Genomic DNA, 21,012 nt, shown 5'->3' on the forward strand with positions numbered 1-21,012 from the left:
ATCACAATTTCACCATCAAGTTAGGCAAATCAACCATAACTCCTTCAAAAACAGCTAGAAGCCTTGGAGTTTAGATTGATGATCAGCTGACTTTCTCAGATCACATTGCTAAAACTGTCCGATCCTGCAGATTTGCTTTATTCAACATCAAGAAGATCAAGCCCTTTCTTTTGGAACATGCTGCACAACTCCTTGTTCAAGCTCTTGTTCTGTCCAGGCTTGACTATTGCAATGCTCTGTTGCTCTATTGCAAGGCATTTATGTTTACCAATAAACCACCACTGGCTCTGCATCCCTTTACTTAAATTCATTACTTCAGGCTTATGTGCCCTCTAGAAGCTACATTCTGCATGTGAACGATGCCCAAAGAGGCTCAAAATGTCTTTCACAGACTTTTACATTAAATGTTTCCTCCTGGTGGAATGACCTGCCCAACTCAATCCGAGCAGTTGAGTCCTTATCCATCTTCAAGAATTTGCTAAAAACACAAATGTTGAATTTTTATTTGACATTCTAACTCTATATTCTAATTATATTCTTGTATATTGCATTTTTGTTGATTTTGCTTGCTTCCATTGTCCTCATTTGTCCTCGAATAAAAGTGTCTGCTTAATGAGTAAATGTAATGTAAATGTAAATGTATAATCTGGCAAAGGATCTACTTCTTCGAAACAAAAGATGCATTTTTGTTGTTGTTTTCATTATTATGTTTATTCAACAGTGTCAAACACTTAAATAAATACTTAATATTTATTTACATTTAAAGTATGTAAGCTTAATATAGCACCAAATCACAACAATTTATGAGAAATGAGCACACTTTTGAAATAAAATGCTCAAGCGATGACATTTATTAAAGGTCACAGTATGTCAGATTTCTCTGTGTGGGTTGCCCAGTCTGTGTCACATCTGTGCTGGCTGGGATAATGTTGTTTCTGGTGCTGATTTGGTCTCTTCTGTGCTCAGAATGCATGGGGTAAAGCCCCTGATCCTGGCACAGCAGGTGGTGGGACTTTTTCCAGAGATGTTATGTTACAGAGATTAGCACTTTCAGAAGGAAAGAGTGTCACCTACTGGCCCATATGTGCTATGTCTAAGATTTCAGACACCATCCATAACTTTGTTTATCTCACACAAATGTATATGTGTGTACCAGAGTGTCAGGTCATATGAAAGAAAGACTAGTGCAGGTTTGCAGTAAACTGTTTGCAGGGAGCACGTTCTTATCAATCTCTCAAGATAATTAAAATAAAAATGAGTGTGTTTATCTGTAGTTGATGCAATGTTGAAGTGTTAAGAAAGATTTTTGTAAATCCAGTGGTCAAATGCTGTGTGGCCTCTCAATTTCCTGTGTAATTACAGTATATCCATCTGACTAATGACAGCTCTCTGTGTAAATGTCCACAAAACTGGAACAGTATGTTAGGTCCATATATATTTGGACACAGGCACAGTTTTTGTTACTTTAGCTCTTGACCAAAACATATTCAAGTTAAAGTGCAAACTTTAATTTGATGGTATACTCATCAAAATTGGAGGAAAGGTGAAGGAATTACAGCTCTTTAAGTTTCTAAGCTGTTTCATGTACAGATGTGGGCTATTCCTTCATTATTTCTACATCAGTCGAGCAGGTCAGTTGAAAAGACAAAAAAAAAAAAAAAACACCCATTATGAATAGTTTATTGTTATTGTGTGGATAATATATAATCATTTAATCAATAAAAAAGTAACAGTCTAATTACAAGTATTTTTAAACCTCATTTAATTTATTTTATTAAAGTACTTAATTTTTTGGCATCTGATTTCATAATGTTGATTACACATAGGCCTTAATCAGTGGCTAGCAAAGCTCTGTGTGTATCTGTGATTTGTGAATAAGTTAATTTACTGCATTCAAGGGGCGCTAGCCTGACGCTAATGGCTGATGATTCTGACGTTTTCAAATTTTCAAGTTTTCGAAGCCACAAAACCCACGGAACCTTGAAACAAAGACAGATTAATAATGCTTATGAAATCAATAGGGCCCTGTGCGCATTCAGTGCTTAGGCTGTATATGGTCTCCCGAGGTCTCCTGACCTCACAATAAAGTAGATTAAGACAAGGATGTATGATATGATGGCTAAGAGGTTTTAAAATCAGTGTTTGAAAGGATCTGGATTTGATTGGCAAAGAATAATAATTTTAATTGGTAATGTGCAGGGTGAGCTATGGCTGATTTAATAAAGCTACGTGCACAAAACTGCTTCAAAAAATAAATTCATTACAATTAATTACAGCACTGTGAGAGATAAACATTTGATCTCTAAACGAATGGTTGTTGCTTCTTTTATGAGGCAGAAGAACTCTAAGTAAAAAACTACTTTTAAGCTATGATAGGAAATGGTTATTCATTTGTTTTTGTTTTTTTTATATCAAATTCCACATTTCTGCCATATTTAAACAAACCCTAAAAACTCTTCATTACTATGTGCAACTCATCCAGTGCAATTTATGTACAGACATATACTGTATAATACTCTGAATTTTAGGCCTTTTGTTGCCTGGATATATATATATATATATATATATATATATATATATATATATATATATATATATATAATGCAATTCATGAATACAGTGACTTGAATATACTTTTTGGTATGATGAACATGCATTTCATTTCTGAAATTAATTTAAGTAATTTATATATATATATATATATATATATATATATATATATATATATATATATATATATATATATATATATATATATATATATATATATATATTTATTTATTTTTTGGACATGAGGGCGAAAATATTGTACAGCTTTCTAAATATTCCAATGACAAAAAGTAGTAGTTTGGGGTAGTATTTAATTTCTATAAATTATTTATTTATTTGTTGGAAAACTACAAACAATCAAAAGACCATGAGTTAATTAAAATATTAGATAAATTGGTCTTTTATAACACGGAAATGTTAGGCGGTAAAATGTAATGTGGTACAACCATTAAAAATAGTATTTTTATTATTATTATTATTATTATTAGAAAATACTGAATGTGTACTCTCAGTTTGTTTAAAATGTAAGAAAATGTCATTTTTTTAATCTTATATTTTACTGTGTGACTGTATATGCTCACCACCCAAAACTTACTTTTTAAAATTCAAAATGCAAAAAAAAAAAGAAAAAAAAAAGGAAAATAACTGTGATTCAAACTGATGCTTTTGTTCGAAATCATGACAGTGAACTTCAGAGTGACATAAAGCCTCACTTTGGCAAACTTCAACCATCTCAAAAACAATCAATGAAACATCATTACAGGGATTATCTATACACAATACATTCCTCTCAAAACAATGACAGAAAGGACCCATTTGGAAAGCTTCTGTACCACCAAGGCCTGACTCCCTCATTTCAGAAATGAACAGCTCTCTCTACCTTAAAGAGGCTTAACACTGTCATCACATAATACTCATCTGCGCTTCTCTGCTGCAGCATGCCGCTGTTTATTATGCGCTTAGCAGGACTTGTGCTGTAGGTGGATTTGAATGTTTCCAGATGGCAGGCAGAGATCAGAGGCTATCTGTTTCAATGACAATATAGCGACTAATGGAGACTATAATATCCACTATAAAGATACAGGCTTAGAAATGTGTTCCGCGTGTGTGTGGCGTGTATGATAGGAAAATGAAATTGTTCCCTGCCTTTAGATCATCACTGCAGGGGTTTAGTCTCGCTGTGGAGGATTACGAGGAGGTGTTAAATAACGTGTGGTGGAATGATACCCTTTCTTCTTAAACTGGACCTGCAAGGATACCATTTCTGGAAAACGATAATGGCTCATTTGACATGAAAACTTCCCAGTTTAGAACCATATATAAGCTTAAAAACACGACACAGAACCTCTGAATGCAGCTCTCATTGTCTGCTATAATTTTAATGGTGTTAAAATTAAATGAAAGCACAGTTTTGAAAAGACTGAAAAACATGCACCTCAAGGTTACTTTTTACGAATGAGAATAAAGAGTTTATGATGTGGTTTTAACAGCAAGCCAGAATAAACAAATGAATAGTTTACAGAGGAATCCATCTATTTTAGTAAATTTATGCATTTCTTTCTATATATGTGAGTGATGATGTCATAATTGTATACTTTACATAGCAAATGAAATGGTACAGTTTTGTTAAAAAATGGAAACTGTTGTAATATTCAAGTGTTGTCATGGAGTATTCTCGACAAATGTGTTTTACAGCTATTAAGTTTTGAAAATACAGCCCTCGATGAAAAATAGCTGTTATCTTTGAATGTCAAATGCAAATAATCTCAAATTGTTATTTCATATGTGCTGTGATAGACTACAGATTAATATATTGATATCATAAGATTTTTCCTCTTGGAACATACTAGCACAGAAAACCCCTTTTCATTTAAATCCCCTTTTAGAGCTTTGGTTTTCTAAACAGTTTTTAAATGGATAAAACAACAACAAAAAATGTTGAATGCAAAAGTTATAGATATTTTGAAGAATGTTGGAAACCAGATGCTTATGATATACACAATGACTTCCACATTATTTTTTCCATACTTTGAGAGTAATTGTCTACTCTCAGCTGTTTGGTTACCAAGATTCTTCAAAATATCTTCTTTTGTGTTGAACAGAAGAAAGACAAGTTTGGAACAACTTGAGGTTGAGCAGATGATGACAGCGTTTTCATTTTTGGGTGAACTATCACTTTAAGTCAAGCATCTCTAATACTTTAAACTCATTTCCAGGGCAGCCTACTTCAAGTGCATTGAAATTATGCAGAAGGAGAAGTACAGTATGCTATTATTAACTTTTCTATGCATCCACACTCAATTAAAAATTGGACAAGATAATGTAAAACAAACTGTCAAGGTACCATACTAAAAACGTTTCAATTACCAGCAGCTTTTAATTCTCAGAGGCACTTGAAATACAACTTGTTCTTTTAATCCAATAAAAAGTTTTTTTGTGTGTGTGTCATATAGGTAAAAGTATATATAATAACTAAAATGAATAACATAAATGAAGCCAAGTAGGTAAACCAAGATGTTATCATAAGTGGACTGCAGCTACTGACTGTTCAAGAATATATTTAATGAAAAAGCAAATATTAAAACCTTGCTGAAAGATGTATTTCAGAAGCCAGCGAAAATTTTAATCCAAATGTTACCCAGCATTGTATTTGCATAATTTCATCGGTTGCATTGCACGGTGTCGACGCGGACCGCTTAGAAACCTTCGTCTGCCAACATAAAGTACAGCACTGAATGCGAGGCTTGTGCAAAAGGGGCGGGAAACACGTGTCATCTTGAGTCGATGTGTAATGAAACCCTAGAGACCGTCCGCCAATCAAATCCCTCACCATTTCCCCGTAAACCAATCATAATCCTTCACTCCTGTCAGCGATACCTGCCTCTTTCTATCCGCTTCTTCAACATGTACTACACAGGTTTAGTGAGGGTTACCGACGGGTGCCGTCAATGAGGACAACTCTAAACTTGCGTGAAAATAATCTTAAAAGCCACACTGATTTTCTTCAGCGGCGACTTTACGTTAAATGTGAAGTAGACGTGGGATTATTTCTTTAAACAAAATCCCATTTACCTACTTTGTCACAGTTACCTAACGTTCGTATCGTCGCTTTAATTAATACAGCTGTCAGATTCTCAGTGTAGTAGATGTTAAGCTTTCAGTTAAAACTGAAAATGAATCATTTTTTAATTACCAAGAAGTGTCATGTTTCACTAAAGACAGCATTTGCGTTTGAAGTCTGAGTTATAGCTACCGAATAACGAAACCCGAATATCTTCTTTATTGTGGCTTCAGTGTGTATTTCGGTCCACGTCGCTCCATCAGTCTTCGTTAAAACCGTTTCTTTTGCCGTTTTTTGATGTCCTGAGAGAAAAATGAAGGTTGAGCCTGAGGGACACCGCTTTATTATGTCGCTTTTTTTTACAGCGAGGCTGAAGGGAAATTTAAAGACCTAAAAATAAAGCGTCGGTTTCTACTCCACAAAGAATCATTTGAACTTCCTACCACAGAAGGAGCAGGACATAAATAGTTCTGACATGTGGATGTAATTTCAGAAAAAAGGCAGACAGATGCAGAGAAATAAAACGCGAGCGGGAGAGAGAGACTGGGAACAGTTTGAATCGAGCTGCAGATCTGTGACAAGGAAAAGCCGTGAGAAAATATTCATAATTTTACAAGCAAACGATGTAATGGGAGGGAAGCGGACAGCAGAGAAATGACTGGCTCTTTGACTGCGCTTTAACAGACGCAAACATCACAGAAATCCCATTCAAGCTGACAGCAATTTGCGTGAACTTGTCGGGATGGGAGCCACGCTGATCGTACACACTTTAGGTTTTCTCTTTTGCGGCACCTTGCTGAGTTTCGTCTATGGTCTGGTAAGTTTCTTTCTTTCTTTCTTTCTTTCTTTCTTTCTTTCTTTCTTTCTTTCTTTCTATTACGTGGTCTTTCAAAACGCTTACTGATATGGCTGCTTGACTTTCTTATCCAGAGTAACAATTATTACTGATGACTGTCAAGAACCAAGGACAGTGAATTTATTTATTTATTTATTTATTTATTTTAAGTAACATTTAGGGGTACAAACAGCATGTCCCATTTCTTTAAACTCATTAAGACTTTTTTGCACTATTACAAGTATGCTGAACACATCGTAATTGGTTATGCTCACGATTCATATGAACAACCTCAAACCTAAGACAGAGTCCATACGATATAAACCTAATTTACTGTTATAAACCCGAGCGCAACACCTTATGATACTCATCATGGAATCCTGTGAGCCATATCTTATGATATACATTGGCAAAACCTGATGATACTCGCCCTCAGATTTCATGTGATGCAGAGCTAAATATAATATCTGTATAGAAATAAAGCTTTATGCATACTTTATTCACAGCAGTGGCACTTTATACCTAGGTAGAGTGCCTTTATTAAATAAAAAAGGGATTTCTGATACAATGGTGATGGATGTTGACTCTCAGTGATGTGGCAGGTAAAGGATGTTGGTTTTTACGAACTTCACACAGTCAGATGTGCGCTGTATAATTAAAGCCACTCTATGGTGAAAGCTGCAATTTGTCCCAGCATGAACAAAGGGTTGCACTTTGTTTCTCACTATAAGAAATATCAGTTACATGACAACAAGTCAACTCTGTATATATCAGTATTCTCAAAAACCGAAGCATGGTCAAGTGCCTTGTCACTATTAAGAAGCTAAAAGTACCTTAGGCATCACTACATTGACAAACTAGGAACTCATTGCTTTCAGTTGCTTGTTTTTTAAATTATTACTTTCATAGATAACGCCCAACCCTAAACCTAACCCTAACCCTAACCCTATCCTGTGGGGTCCCCGGCAAGATCATGACAATAGGTTACACCGGTACTGACTGTATATATTATTGTACACCTTTTATCTTTTATCAGTGATGTGACAAAAAAAAAAAAAATTAGGTACAAAAAAAATCATGAAGAGATTAATGTCGTAGTATAATGCTGTATAATAACCGTATTGTATAACTGAGAGTTCAATTTTAAATGTGTCGCTTGAGTGTTTGAAATTCCTTGTCAACCACTCACATAAAGTAACTTATATATATAAACATTTATTTAGTGCTGCAAAATTAATGTACATAAAAATAATGTGGGACAGAACCATGTGCAAAAGTGAATAGAAGTTAAAACTGTAAAAAGTAAACTATTTAAAAAAAATATAATGAACTCTAATCTAATTCTTTTAATATATAAATTAGTTAATGTATTAATTAATAGGCTACATTTTTCATTCAGATTTTTTGCATCTTTGTGTTGTCAGCCTTTGAATTAATTTCCCAGATTATTCCTGACTAAACAGAGTGAGACTTTGCGCTGTTTCTGCTATCCAAACGCTGCTTTAAACACAGAAAGCATCTCAAATACCCACAAAGTACTCATTTTAGGGGCCGATTTGAGCATTTGTGGCACTTCTAAGGAAAGTCTGTAATATTGGAAAATAAGAGGGTATTCCATAAAATGGCACGTGACACGAATGCAGTTTTGCAGATTACGATACATTTTATATTTTGTGGTTTGCTGTTCTTGTTTATTCTGTGTTTATTGTCACTAGCGATTTCACTTATTTATCAGTTATTTTTCATTTGCTGATTGAAAGCTTATTTTATACTTCACACTATTTGTTGTTGTTTCTGTCATTGTGGTTAGTGTTTTAAAGGTCCTTGTACATCTGCTTGTTTGTGCTGGTGTGCCGATCACATTTTGTCAATGGAGAACAGAGAATGTTTATTTGGCAGTAACTGTACTAAAACCATAATGTATATCTCCCTGCGGGGCTCTCCAGGCATGTTTGGGGCCCCAGGCGAGGGTCTGTATTTCCTGTAGGATGGGCTGGCTCTGCTTACCCTAAACCTAAACGCATAACAGGCAGATAAAAGTAGAGTCACTGTTGTTTAATGCAAAAACGGACCAAAAGTAAACGAGTCAGGATGCATCCCAAGTCTTCTGAAGCCATGAAATATCTTTGCGAGGAACTGAGTGAAACTTAATGTTTTAATTGCAAATCCCACTTTGTTAATGCAGCCACATCTCATTCAAAAGATAAATCTGAAATTTAGCATGATTTAATAATAAGTCATGCGACACGAGAGCCAATGGCGTTTCACAATCACAGCTGATGCAATACTTCTTCAGGCGGCAATTTTTTAATATGGACATGTTTGTAATATGGACTTTAAGGTGAAAGAAGATGCTGATCATCAGATTTGACACAAAGCAAACATTTGGCCTCTAAAGTCTTGGAATATAATTACTGTATTTTTAATTGCCTATAGTTATATGTGTTTTATGATTTGTTACAAAATTTTACTCAAATAATAATTTAGATACATTTTCCATGACCTTTGTATGTGTGTATTGATGCCAAAGTTCTAATTTAAAGCAGTTCCTGGTTTGTCGATATATTGCTGGCTAGCGGTAACTTTAGCATCTTTATAACGACACTTAAGTTGCTTGACTGTGCTCCGCGTTTTGACGCCTTGGGAGTGAGAATGGGTTATGTGTACAGTCGTGTGGATTGTGCAATTAATATCGAACACATTTTCCAAAAATGCACTAGTATGTTTTCATCTTCAAAGGAGACAGAATCTGGTCCACACCATCTGATCTGCCGTTAAAGTAACCCACAGTTTAAGTATGCTGGACTATGTTAGATCACAGACAAGGTTTAAGCTTAGTCCTAGACTAAAAAGTAAATCTGAGCTGTTTCAAATGAAAGAAACTTGCACTGACCGATCTTAAAACATGTCATTGTTTGTTTTGTCTTAAGCTGCACATCAGTAACGCTATTTTCTAAGACATGTTTATAAAAATTACTTAAATGTCCTAATTAACTTATGGCCTAATCCTGGTTTAGGCTAAACCCTGTCAGTGAAACCAGGCCATAATAAGGTGCCGCTTCAGAGCACCTTACCTTTCCTAAAATATCCTTTCTGTAGAAAATGTGAGTGGAGCTTGTTTTAAGGTGCTTGTTCGGGTATTCCTTTTCTGTTTCTAAAGTGTCATGAGTGCTATTTAGGACATTGTTTAGTTAATTGGTCACTAGATGCAACACACAATGGTTGAATTAATTGAATTCACTGGCTGATTAAATGAATGATTGTAGACACCATTCTTGCACAACCTGTATTCAGAGCATAACTGAAATAAAACAGTACTGCTAACAATCAGTCTCAATGGAACAGTAACAGTGATGACCAGCACTTCTGATATTTGACAATAACCTTTTTTATTTGTATTTTTACAGAATTTGTTAAAATCCTTTATCGCATGCCTTCCCCCTTTTGTGTGGAATATAAAAACATCCAAGTGCACAATTTTGACTTCTCAATGCAGCCCATTTTTAAAGGGCAAAGATGTAGTTGTGGATACACTGAAGGTGAACCACTCAGTTACAATACGATTCTCAGTGGGTCACCCAGCATGCCTTGTTACTGAAAATGTTGTCTGGACAAAGTGACTCACTATCTCCTGTATTTATTAAAGAGGAAATGCAACTTCTCAGGAGCCACGGCATGCAGCTAATGCCCGGCGTATGACTAAGTTGTCACTTTGCTGCTCAGCTGCATGTATATTTGTCCACAGAATAACAGTCAGGACACTATATTCTCTTGTCATTGGAGACAAATGTTGTGACCTATATCACCCAGGCTTCACATTTAGCCAAAATGACAATAACAAAAGGTCATGCTGCAGGTCTTACTCACTGCAGGAGTTAGATCAGGACACTAGTCAATCACTGAATATGTGGGTGCTTCAGGGGCCAGACACAGAATTCATAAATCACAAAGTTAGTCTGTTAAGCGTAAAGTTATTTAGGAGAAGAAAAATCATACACACACACACACACACATATTTCTACGATCAAAGCTGAATTTTCAGCATCATTATTCCAGTTTTCAGTGTCACATGATCCTTCAGAAATCATTCTAAGATTCAGATTTATTATCAGTGTTGGAAACAAATGTGCTGCTTTGTGTTTTATTATTAATTTTTAGTTAGTTAATTTACTGACCCCAAACTTTTGAACGGGAACTGAGGTGCAAGTCGTGATGAAAGTAACAGCAGATCCTTTCTTCCGTATTGTGGAAAGTGTTCAAAGTGTGACGGATTTTCAGAAAAAAAGGAAAAAAAAGTAGTTGTTGATTGACATCACCAAAGAGAAGTCTGACATCTCAAAATAAGTAATGCAACAATTGCATGAATTAATCTTTTAAATTAAAGTCAATAACGTATTTAAAACGTATATAGCGTGAATTTTCATTTCATGCCAACTTTGATGAACTACCTTATTAAAAATACTGTGGCACTGCATGTGTACATGAAATATATGTTTATGTGATTATAATATCGGGCTACCGTACAACCCTTGTGTGAGTTATGTATCAATATTTGCTCTGAAAGTAAGAAAGTACAGCTGGTGCGGAAAAGGTTCAGGGGTCAACATGCATTGTCTTTTTATTTATAATCACTCCAAAATCATTCTATAATCAATTTTAGATTGGATTCTGTGTTAGATTCTTTTGACCTAACTAATTTAATGATTTATTATTGAGTTAAATTAGTCAATTAGTCATGCTGGAAGATAAATCTAGGAATGTGACTGAAGCCAACTGCCTTGTTCGGAACAGAATGGAAAATGAATTTAAAAATAAATTGCAAAATCAAAAGAATAATAGAAAAAATGCAGACACTCTTGGTTCTTGCTGAATAACAGATAAGCTTCACAGAGAATCTAAAATTACTATGGCATAGTGAGTGTGTAAAGTGAATGAGTGTAAACTCTATGAATAAAAATGAGCGCAGCACGATCAAACAGACACAATGCAACTTCTGATTTGCAGAAAGTGTGTGAAGTAACTATGAAAGCATAGAAATGTGTAGCCAAAAGTCTTGTTCATTAAATTGAACATATTAGGACATTCTCAGTGTGGGTCAAAATTATTATTTTTTCTTGTACGCCAAAAATCATTAGCATATTAAGTAGAGATCATGTTCCATGGAGATATTTTGTACATTTCCTACAGTAAATATATTAAAACTTAATTTTTGATTAGTAATATGCATTGCTAATAACTTCATTAGGACAACTCTAAAGGTGATTTTCTCAATATTTAGATGTTTTTTTGTTTTTCATCAGATTCCAGATTTTCAAATAGTGTACCTTGGCCAAATATTGCCAAATCCTAAATAATAATAATAATAATAATAAACAAAAATTTGAATAATTTCACCCTTATGACTGGTTTTGTGCATTTATTAACCTTTTTGAAATTTCTGAGTTAGTTCACAATGCATTATCTAATGTTAACAAATACAATTTTTGATTTTAATGTACAGTATTAGTAAATGTTGAGCTAACTAAGATTAATAAATGCTCTATAGGCATTGTTCATGTTAACTAATATAGTTAACCAATGTTAACAAATGAAACCTTATTGTAAAGTGCTACCCAGAAATACATTTTTTACATAATTTGAGCAAATTTTGCCAATGCAACAGATGCAGATACTGGCCTCACTACACACACTTAATCATTCCTGTTATTTTTGCCTTTACCACTGAAGCACATGTGCAGAGAGTTTGTTGATATTACCCTAAGAAGTATTTCTCATTTTCTAATTACGTTTTTAGAAGTTCTTTGAACAAACGATTGATTTATTTGTACTTTCTTCTTCAAAAGAGGGTTTTTGAGATAAATGCAACAAGGAAAAAATTAAAACTGAAGCATATTCTTGGATACATCAGCAGTGAAATTTCTTAGTAAATTTGCTTCTTTTACAGATGAAGAGTATAAGTCTTGATGTAGTATTGTTTTGAACCCTCGTTCAACAAAATGTATTATAGAGCATATCAACTCTATGCAGTTGTTTGTTTACATACTGCAGGTTCTTTAAAATAATTGAGTGTTACTCATGCATGTCTGATATATGTTTTCGCTGAGATCTGCACTTTCACATGAACACTATTTGAATGAATACATTATCTTTGAATTGGATTATCATTGCAGCCAGACGTTTCTCTTTGTTTTTATGTTTCTCATGTAGTCTTCTTACTCATAAGCATTTTATACAGTATGCAGAACAACACCCCCCCCCCCCCAATACCATTGCTATCTTTTCCAGACATATGGTCTAAAAAACTGGTAAGTTTAAGTGAACCGAACATCCAATTGTACAACATTGCGGCTACACAAAAGGACATTGAACAAATTGATCCGCTTTGGCTTTCAACCCCCCCATATTTCTTCCCCCAGCTCTTCACACCAAACACACACTGGAGTCTGATCTGTTCTTACAGTGTTGTGCATGTGCTTCAGATGGATTTGGGACTGAATATTGACAGTCCAAATCTCTTTACTTTATCAGCAGTGTTATTACAGTTATGACGCCTTTGACCTTCAGGAATAATTCCCACTGATTGGCCCTTCCATTTGTGCGTCTATTACTAGGTACAAACCGTCATGATTGCAATCAGACGTGTTTTTTTTTCTCAATTCATGCCTTGTAACCTTGCAGTGCGAGCACTTGATGAGAGAAACCAGTGTGTCCGTTGTAAAGTGATGGTGTTTTCCATAATATGTGGTTTTAATCGCATTGTGTCCCTGTAGGCATGTCCAGTTAAATCCTTGTACTGTTAGTTACTGTAAGTTCATAGCTATAACAGTGTTTTTAAGATTGTTTGTATATAGTACATAACCCAAAGAATTTCCAGATTGAATTAGGCTTTGTGCTCAACTCATCCAAACATGATTCGGAAATGTTGAACTTTCAAACAAGCATTCACGTAAACCTTAATAAATGTTTGATTACATTGTTGTATCACAATCAGCTTTCACCAAAGAGTATACAGTTGTGTGAATGGATATGCATCAGGGCAAAGAAAGCACTGTCTATGATTGAGGGTCACTGCATGCTACCATTGTGTGGAAAGAGAGTTTTGAAGGTTGCCTTCTACGCATTAAAACAAGCAGAACTGATAGCTGTGTGCTTAAAGCTTACACCCACTAAGGAGTCAACATTCCTCTATGAGAGCTCAATACTTCTTGCTAAGGAAAAAAGTAACTGGAAAGAAATATAGCTCAATTGAAAGTGCTATCTTTTTTTCTGTATGATAGAAACAATTAGAGAAATGGACTGACGTACATCATCTATTGGCAGCAGTTCATGACTCAGAGCTGGTGTTAATAGTTAAGGCCTCAGTTTCTCTGGCGTGGCAAGGCAATATGATGGCAGTATTTGACTCAGGAAAATGTTGTTTACTTGACTTCCCTTGACCTTTGCGAGGATTTTCCCCCCACCTTTTCCACTCGAAGAATGTTGGAGTGTGAGTAACTCAATGCCAGTTTTACAGCAAACCAAATAGGTGACACAGCTAGCACAAATATTTCAACGAGAAGCATTTTGCCTGTCAGATTTCTGGACGGAGTCCATGAAGTGCCGAGCCATGAGTAAAGTCACTCATGCATTTCTTTTATGCATTATATATTTTTTTGGGCATCCAGTTTGTCGTAAATAAAGGAAACATATCAAAAATATTTAGGGAAATTATTGTAGACTGATACCTTAGCTGAATGTTTTCTCAGGCACTTTCACTCATTGGTGTGAACCCAAGTCCATTTGATGTCAGTTTGTGTGAAAGAGGTTTTCAGATCTTGGTGATCTGCTTTAAAAGGTGGGTTAGGATACGATTTATTTGTGTTCATCTATAGTTACAGTGAATATGAGTGAAATCCACATTGGCATACACTCTCAGAAAATAAAAGGTACAAAAGTTGTCACTGGGGCGGTACCTTTCCAAAAGGCAGACCTTTGTACCTAAAGAGTCCTTATTGGTACCTTAAAAGTACATATTAGTACCTAAAGTGAACATATTAGTACCTTAGAGATACAAAAGTGTACCTTTTGAAAAGGTACCGCCTCAGTGACAGCTTTTGTACCTTTTTTTTCTGAGAGTGTACAGACGTAAACTGCTTTTATTTTAATGCTCCATATTAATATCATATGATATAGTTTAGCAATATCACACGAGCATGAGTGTTTTTTTGTTTTATTTTTGCAAAATCTCAAATTCAGTAAACATTGAGCGTTAATAAAATGTTACATTTTTGACACAATATTATCTATTTTTGCTCAGTTTTGCCAATGAGACTAGTTCCAAACACAGCCACAGCAGAAGCATTGTGCCTTTCCAAGCAACTAACACTGGTGTTTTAATACTGAATGAATTGAGTGAGTCAGTGATTCATAAAGACAGTCACTTGGTTCATTTATGAATGAACCAGCCATTAAAACATGTAGGTGGAATGGATGACTGAATGACACTCTAACTCTTTAAGACAGTGGTTTGCTGCCATCTACCAGTGCTTTAAGTTTCCAAATTTAGAGTCACTAAACAAAACAAAACAAAAGAAAATCTAATTTATTACATTGTTTTTTTGCAATTCTAATTTAAGTATAAATGCATCCATGCCACCTCTGAACAATCTTTGTAAATATATACCACTTAAAGGCCCAAGGTTGTTGTTTTTTTACGCACATGCTACCAATTGTGCACAAAGGATTTCAAAGTATAGTCCATTTAAGTTGTATGCGACTGCAGGCAGTCTACACATGTGCTATAGAAAGCTTCATCTTTTGGTCTATTTTCTCCAGAAGTTATGACTGATAAAAGTGTCTTTGCACTATTTTAAAGTAAGTGTTGCCACCTTGTGGATCAACTGATTAGTGCAAAACCAAGTCAGTGCATGTGTGCAACCTATTACAAAAATCAGATGGTGTGCTTACTATTCTAGTGATGTGACTGTATGCAGGCTCTGAAAACAATGTTATGGCCATATTGTTGCCTTAATGCTGTGTTCACACCAAACGTGAATAGAGCGTCTGGCGTGAATTATTTCAATGTTAAGTCAATGCAAAGGTCTGTTTTACACGCGTCTGGAAGTCTCGCAGTCTCGCAGCGCGAATGAGACGTTTAGCGTCTGGTGTGTTACGCGCGAATTGTGCATTTATGTGTTTGACGCGAATTCGCGTCTGCCGCCCGAGTTGAAAAATTTTAACTTTGCCGTCAATTTACGCCGCTTTAACCAATCAGGAGCCTGCTCAGGAGTCACTCATTCAACACGGAGAAACGACTGATTTTGTCAGTGAGCAGTCAACTGGAACTTTATGTCACAAGTATCATACACAAGTTCATATTTCAGGAATAAAACGGACCTCGCTTGGAAGAGTGTGTTGTAAATACACATTTAACTTTTGAGTCACGTACATGTTTATCGACCCACGGCCTTTCTGCTGTTTTTTTAAAACTATTTTCCCCCTAATATAGCCTACAGCTACTTTTTGCTAACAAGATAAAGTGTTTATTCAGAGGACGTGTGCTGGAAAAAGTGGAAAAGACCCGAGTGTTCGATCAACATCAGCCATCTTGCAAACAGACAACCGCTAGCACTTGCTCCTCCCACAAGAAGCAGATTTCGTCTCAGACGTGCGTCAATTTCGCTTCAAACTTTTGCTTTCTACACGCGTCTATTTCGCTCTAGACGCGCGAATGCATTCAAAATGTTCAAGCGGCAAGCTAGACGCGGTAGACGCGAATTTGACGCTCTATTCACGTTTGGTGTGAACACAGCATAAGAATGTATGTGCAGTAAATTCTTTGTTGAATCAAAAAGTTTATTTTTCAAGTCATGTTTTTTTTCACGTCTTTTCAGTGTTTTTCTCATTTAACATAATAATAATGACTTTTTTAGCCTAAATTAATGTGCAATTACTGTAATTTGTGATTAATTTGATTCATTAATTGGCACATGTTAATAATTAGACCCAAAATAGTATCACCTGACAGCTCTACTACAAATACTTCAATACTAGAGTTAAACTGGCCTCTTGACTCATTATGTAGCCGCCGTTAGTTTCCACAGTGCTATTCATGTTGATGAGGCAAACACACCATGTTTCTTACCCAGAAGTACAATGTGAAAAGATCTGTTGGGGCAGGAGGAGAATGGTGCAATTGAGCTCAGTTTCAGGCGATGTAATTGAACCAAGTGTGAAAACGGCATAACAAAAATAATAAAAAATACACACAGACAAGACACAAGGATCATTATCTCAGAAAGTAGGAGGCAGCTGAATTTTGCAATGCTTTCGCATATACCTGCTATTAAAAGGAATCTGGCTTTTTGTGTGTGTCTGGTTGAAATGATGTGTGTCGTATGTGGGCAGATGACATGTTTCAAAGGGAAATGCACAGAAGGATTGTGTGAAGAGGATAGTCATTTTAGACACTAGGGAAATATGTCAAGATGAGTTGATAAACCTAAGAGAATTCTAGCCATCACTTTGCTGCCTTGTGTACTATCTAAAACATTTTATATGACACCTGAATTTATGATATTGTAATTGCATTTTATCAGATGCTTAAAGATATGTACACAAAAAAATACACAAACACACACATTACACAATGCTACTGTTCCAGCTGAGCTTGAGTTGTGGAAAATAATGGTCTTTTAATATAATTACAAATGTTATATAGTCTTTCTTCGGTGTAGTTTCAGTTTTTCGATTTGGGGAAATTAACCAGCCATTAATTATTTTTTTTTTTTTTACTAAATGTATGTGCATTATTTTATTAAAAAAACATAACATAAAAAAAAGAAATTACAGGTTAAACAACTGGAGATTAATAATAAAAAATTAGGTAACACTTTACAATAATGGTCCATTAGTTAAGAGCATTAGTTAACATGAGCTAAACAAGAACAACCCTTCTACAGCATTTATTAATCTTAGTTGATGTTCATTTCAACATTTACTAATGCATTATTCAAATATATATATATATTTTTTTTATAACAGTGCAACTACAATAAAAATATCTATGGTTATTTTTCTTTGCTTTCAAACGTTAAATGCTTTTATTTTGGCAGAAAGCAGCAGGGAAACGTCTCTTTTGAATTTCTTTCATTCAGCTGACCAACATTTACAAACCATTCTCATTCAAAACCTGCAAAGATGTTTGGCGCATGCTATATAATATAAACGAGTCAAACTCAGAGCGCTTTCAGAGATTCAGAGAGTTCATGTGCAGCAGCATTGACTGCGAACGAGATGCTGAACGAGATGAGAACACTGTTCTCATGTTTCATATACTTCCCAACACTGATTTTACTCACATTTGGTTCTTGGCGAGTGTTAATTTTAGGCCCTAGGCATAATAGTGCAACTCAAAACGTTTTATATGTGTCAGTTACAGGCTAATCTGTTGGTACCCATGTGCTAAAACACTGATGTAGCTATCTCTACACCAACCATCATTCAGTAGACCATGCAGTTGATAGTTCAGAAGGAATGGCATAATTTTGACTCAATCCCCTGTGAATGTTGTCTTCTTTCCCGAGTTCGCCTATCAAAGTCCCGGCCCCTGGATTCCAGGCAGCTCTGCATTCCACAACTCCCAGGTTGACAGAGTAGTGTTACCATGTGAAAATTTGCAGTCATGAACTTTTAGCTTCTCCACTGTAGTGGCAAGAAGCATTCGAGTCAAAGATACCAAGTATCAGGCATCGTGGATCTGAGGTGCTGGAGGTATACAGGCTCTTCACCAGACGCCACCAAACTCTTGGCAGAGCTGGCTGTGAAGGGGGTGGCGAGGGGCTTGGGTGGGGGATTCTTAAAAGGACCTTTATTAGTTTCATTGCAAACCTCAGGGGCTTATGGGAGTTTGTAAGAATGCAGTTCATTGCTCTAGATTTTCCAGCCAGGAGATTCAATACCGCTCGGGAGAAATGCTAAGTGACCTAGTATTCAGATAGCAGCAAGGCCCTGATGCAAACCCTGGGCAGCATGCTATATAACTATATAACGCTCTTAGCTTGACACCAGCACAGATTACTTCTCCAGTTATTTACCCTTGCTTCTTCCTTTCCAGGTAGACCTGTGCATTGGGTTTTGTGATGCAGGTTGATAGCCCACCCATTCTTTCTCTGAGAGATCATACATAATTATGATCGTAGCCCAGTGTGTTTGGGTTTGCGCTGCTCTCTGTGAGTGAAGGTTTGTGATTTGGATAAGTGTGAGCGCGAGCTCCGCTGACGATGTAGCAAAACACTGGGGTTCATTTATCCAGTGCCCCACGCCCTTGTGACTGCTGGGTAATATATGCAGAGAGCATGTGCTGTAAACGCTGCACTATCAGTGCCACAACCTGCATTCCTCCACACGGCTTCTCACTGACACACACAATCTGCTTTTCCTCATGAAGTCAAAGACAAAGTAAGAGATCCCTCTTATTTTTCAGTGCTTCCAAACATTTAGCCACATCGTTGTTTGTAGCAAACAATTTTTTTTTATGATCCAGACAATTCCCACCCAAGATTTCCTCTCAGTCTGAAACATGCTATATTATGGAAGCAATGTATTTAAATGTGACTTTCAGGACAGGTCAGAAAATGTCAGAGACACATATACAAGCTAAAGAAAAAAAGAAGAAGTAAAGTGCCTAGCAATTATTTAAAATGAAATATTTTGTTTACAATATACCATACCATTTAAAAGTTTGGGGGTAGTAGTTTATTTAAGAAATACATTGTGTCAAATTGGTAAAAAGTAATAAAGACATATACCATTAGAAAATATTTAATATTTTGACCCATACAATGTTTTGTTGGCTATTGCTACAAATATACCCCAGAGACTTAAGACTGCATTTGTGGTCCAGGGTCACACACACACACACACACACACACACACACACACACACACATGTGCATGTATCCTCCATAACATGCAAAAACTTTAAGATTATCTACAGATATCTCAGTGTGAATACTAATTAGTTCACCCAGTTTTTTCTGTACAGACAGAATAAGGTGCAATTTCACAGAACCTAACAACATGCTAATCAAAGCAACAGATTATCATCTTTTCTCGCTTTAATTAACAATTTGTCTAAAAATAAAATTGTAGTGTTGATTTATGATTCATCACTGCATGACTTGCTGAGGATTTGACATCACTTCACACATTGCATTGTTTACTGATGGAAAGGCCTGTAATGTTTTGACAGGACACTTCATTAGCAAGGTGCATTAAACAATAAGCATCTGAATGAGATACTGAAATACTGAAAACAAAACTTTTTTTTTAAACTAATTTAATTTTGCATTCCACTGATGTCAACTTTTATCATTTGAACATGAAACTTAAAGTCATACTACATAATAGTCCTTGAAACTTACCCATTTTACTAAAGTTATCCAAAATATATTTCTACTGGAGTAATGACATAAGCAAAAATGACTTATGCAAATCAGAAATGCTGCTTAAATGATAAGCTAGTAGGCAGAAGTCAAAGAAGGGGAGCTCATCTTAAATCAAGAGGGGAATCAAAAGTGGCACTAGGGAGTAATTTTTTTCTTTCTTTCTTTTTTCCAGAAATGTTTCATGTTTTCTTCTGTAAAGGGTACAGAAAAAAAAAATGACTGGATGTCTGAGAACTACACAGAAATACGTTCGACCTTGCCATCAAGGTTCACTTACAATAGGCCATTTAACTGTCTAATCAAAGGGGTGGGATGTTCTGAAAAACTGAGAGACACCTCCTGATAATTAAGCAATCTCTGATTAACTCCCATTGGGATGCCAACTATTCACCTCTGAGTGCTCTCTCTGTCCTTCCACTCATGTTCCTCAGCTCCAATCAGACACTTTTGCAGAACATGTCCTTGTTTCTTCTGACCTCTGCCAGATCACAGCAGGCTGCACCTTTGGACAGAGTGTTGCAGCACTTGTAAAAAGACCAGCTGAAAACTGAGTTAGCTTAGCGCTGATGTTTTCTTAAAGGGACAGTCTCCTGAAAAAATAAAATAAAAAAATCTGTCATTATTTACTCGCCCTCCACTTGTTCCAAAACAGAATGTGAGCAAACTAATAGTTGCTGGTAGTCATTGACTACCTTTTTTTTCATACTATGGAAGTAAAAATATCAACTTTTATGTTGAGAAAATCATACAGATTTAGAACAACTTTTCTTTATTTACCCTAAAAAAATGGAATGTAAAATGTGACAATATGCCCCCCAGGTGGAAAACATTTAGTAAAACATGACCATATGACAGCATAAAATGTTTTCCTTGCTTTATGTTTTGCTTAAAATAATTATTTTTATGTTGCAAATATTATGAAGCTTGCTCTTAAGAATGACATAGATAGAAGTTCATCTTTCTGATTAGTTGTTCAAGGTACCGCATATATGCAAAACTGGAAATCTAACGTTCGTGTATCTTCATATAAATATGACTAATAAAATGTGTTATTTTACTTATGGATTAAGGAGCATCATCTCTTTAAACGTGTTTGCCAGAGGCTATATTTAAAATATCATATAACCATCTTAAAGGGG

At 35.6% G+C, this 21,012-nt stretch overlaps 1 protein-coding gene across 1 annotated transcript in view; it reads left to right on the forward strand.

Moving 5' to 3' along the window:
* Window positions 1-5,482: 5,482 nt before the first annotated feature.
* Window positions 5,483-21,012, forward strand: part of pth1r (parathyroid hormone 1 receptor) — a 75,975-nt gene continuing 60,445 nt past the window's right edge. Inside the window, exon 1 of the mRNA XM_026207008.1 lies at window positions 5,483-6,428. Coding sequence (XP_026062793.1) covers window positions 6,354-6,428 — 75 coding nt within the window. The 5' untranslated portion in view covers window positions 5,483-6,353. The remainder of the gene's footprint in view (window positions 6,429-21,012) is intronic.

This window comes from Carassius auratus, chromosome 27 (assembly GCF_003368295.1).
Source record: "Carassius auratus strain Wakin chromosome 27, ASM336829v1, whole genome shotgun sequence".
In the NCBI taxonomy this organism is placed as follows: Eukaryota; Metazoa; Chordata; class Actinopteri; order Cypriniformes; family Cyprinidae; genus Carassius; species Carassius auratus.